General features: G+C 60.1%; 1 protein-coding gene across 1 annotated transcript in view; it reads right to left on the bottom strand.

Annotated features, from left to right (window-relative positions):
- Positions 1–6: 6 nt before the first annotated feature.
- Positions 7–1,996, bottom strand: part of LOC110390454 (alpha-soluble NSF attachment protein-like) — a gene marked incomplete at its 5' end in the record, with an annotated part of 5,330 nt that continues 3,340 nt past the window's right edge. The window contains 3 exon segments of the mRNA XM_021381777.1: positions 7–1,155; positions 1,243–1,289; positions 1,755–1,871. Of these exon segments, the coding sequence (XP_021237452.1) occupies positions 1,063–1,155; positions 1,243–1,289; positions 1,755–1,871 (257 nt within the window).

The following is a 1,996-nucleotide window of genomic DNA, read 5'->3' as shown; positions in this document are numbered from 1 at the left end:
TACACTGGTTGGGTTGGCAAGGTCCTTAAAGATCACAGAACCATGGAACTCTAAAACAGGTGGGTTGGAAAGGTCCTTAAAGGTCATGGAACCATGGAATCCTGCTACAGTTGGGTTAGAAAGGTCCTTACAGATTACAGAACTGTTGAACCCTACCCTGGCTGGGTTGGAAAGATCCTTGAAGGTCACAGAACCACAGAACCCTACACTGGTTGGGTTGGGAGGGTCCTTGAAGGTCACAGAACCATGGAACCCTACCCTGGCTGGGTTGGAAAGGTCCTTGAAGGTCACAGAATCCCAGAACCCTACCCTGGCTGGATTGAAAAGGTCTTTGAAGGTCACAGAACCGTAGAACCCTACACTGGTTGGGTTGGGAGGGTCCTTGAAGGTCACAGAAGCACAGAACCCTACCCTGGCTGGACTGAAAAGGTCCTTGAAGGTAACAGAACCACAGAATCCTACACTGGTTGGGTTGGGAGGGTCCTTGAAGGTCACAAAAACACAGAACCCTACCCTGGCTGGGTTGGAAAGGTCCTTGAAGGTCACAGAAGCACGGAACTCTACCCTGGCTGGGTTGGAAAGGTCCTTGAAGGTCACAAAACCACAGAACCCTACCCTGGCTGGGTTGGAAAGGTCCCTGAAGGTCACAGAACCCTACACTGGTTGGGTTGGAAAGGTCCTTGAAGGTCACAGAACCACAGAACCCTACACTGGTTGGGTTGGGAGGGTCCTTGAAGGTCACAGAAGCACAGAACCCTACCCTGGCTGGCTTGGAAAGGTCCTTGAAGCTCACAGAACCACAGAACTGTACCCTGGCTAGGTTGGAAAAGTCCTTGAAGGTCACAGAACCGTAGAACCCTGCACTAGTTGGGTTGGGAGGGTCCTTGAAGGTCACAGAACCACGGAGCCCTACACTGGTTGGGTTGGGAGGGTCCTTGAAGGTCACAGAAGCACGGAACCCTACCCTGGCTGGGTTGGAAAGGTCCTTGAAGGTCACAGAAGCACGGAACCCTACCCTGGCTGGGTTGGAAAGGTCCTTGAAGGTCACAAAACCACGGCGCCCTACGCCCCGCTCACCTTCTCCACATCCACCAGCTCGCTCTCGTAGATCTCGGCGATGGAGATGTGGTGCTTGGCAGCGATGGTGAAGCGGCCCTGGGGGGCAGAGGGCCGCGCTCAGCGCCCCATAGCGCAGTGGGGCAGGGGCGCCGTGCCCCCCAAGCTGGGGAGGAGCCCCCTCACCATGTCCGTGTAGATCTCGATGGCTCGGATCAGGCAATTAATGGCCTCTGCAACGAGACAAACGAGCTTCGCCGGGTCGGCCGTGGGGCAGAGGGCGGGATGTGGGGCACAGGGCGGGATGTGGGGCACAGGGCGGGATGTGGGGCAGCCCAGCACAACCAAGCACCCATAGAAGCCCTATAAAGAGGGAACGTCTCCGCCCCAACCCCGCTGCCCCCCCGCTATGGGGCGCAGGAAGGCCGGCCGCGTTGCTGTGGGGCAGGGATGGGAAGGGAGGGCGCGGGGACGCGGCTCGGACAGAGATTATGCAAATCCTCCGCTTGGGATTAACGAGGTTTCCTCCTTCGTTATCCCCTCCGCAAACGACCCCAATTGACCCGGGGGGAACCACGGGGCCGGCGCTCGCAACGGCCTCTCCCCGAACCGCCCCGAATCCCGCTCCGTGTCCCCCCCAATCCCCACCCCCGGCCCCACGGCGCCCCATAGCGCCCCATAGCGCCCCACACGCTCACCTTGGGGGTCCGCTTTCTTGAAGGCGTTGCCGGCGTCCACGAAGTTGGTGGCGGCGTCGTGCTTGCTCTGCAGCTGCAGGTGGAGCTGCGCCGCCTGGCAGAAGGCGTTCCCCGCGGCTGGGGGGCGAGAAGGGGGGTCAGGGTGGGGGGGCGAAGGGCGCCGGGGTCCCCCACTTTGGGGTCGCGGTGTGGGGTCCGCAAGGGGTTCCAATGCGGACGCGTCCCGACCCAAGGAGAGAAAG

This window comes from Numida meleagris, unplaced genomic scaffold (genome assembly GCF_002078875.1).
Source record: "Numida meleagris isolate 19003 breed g44 Domestic line unplaced genomic scaffold, NumMel1.0 unplaced_Scaffold1117, whole genome shotgun sequence".
NCBI lineage: Eukaryota > Metazoa > Chordata > Aves > Galliformes > Numididae > Numida > Numida meleagris.
This window is presented reverse-complemented; position numbering and strand designations above follow the sequence as displayed.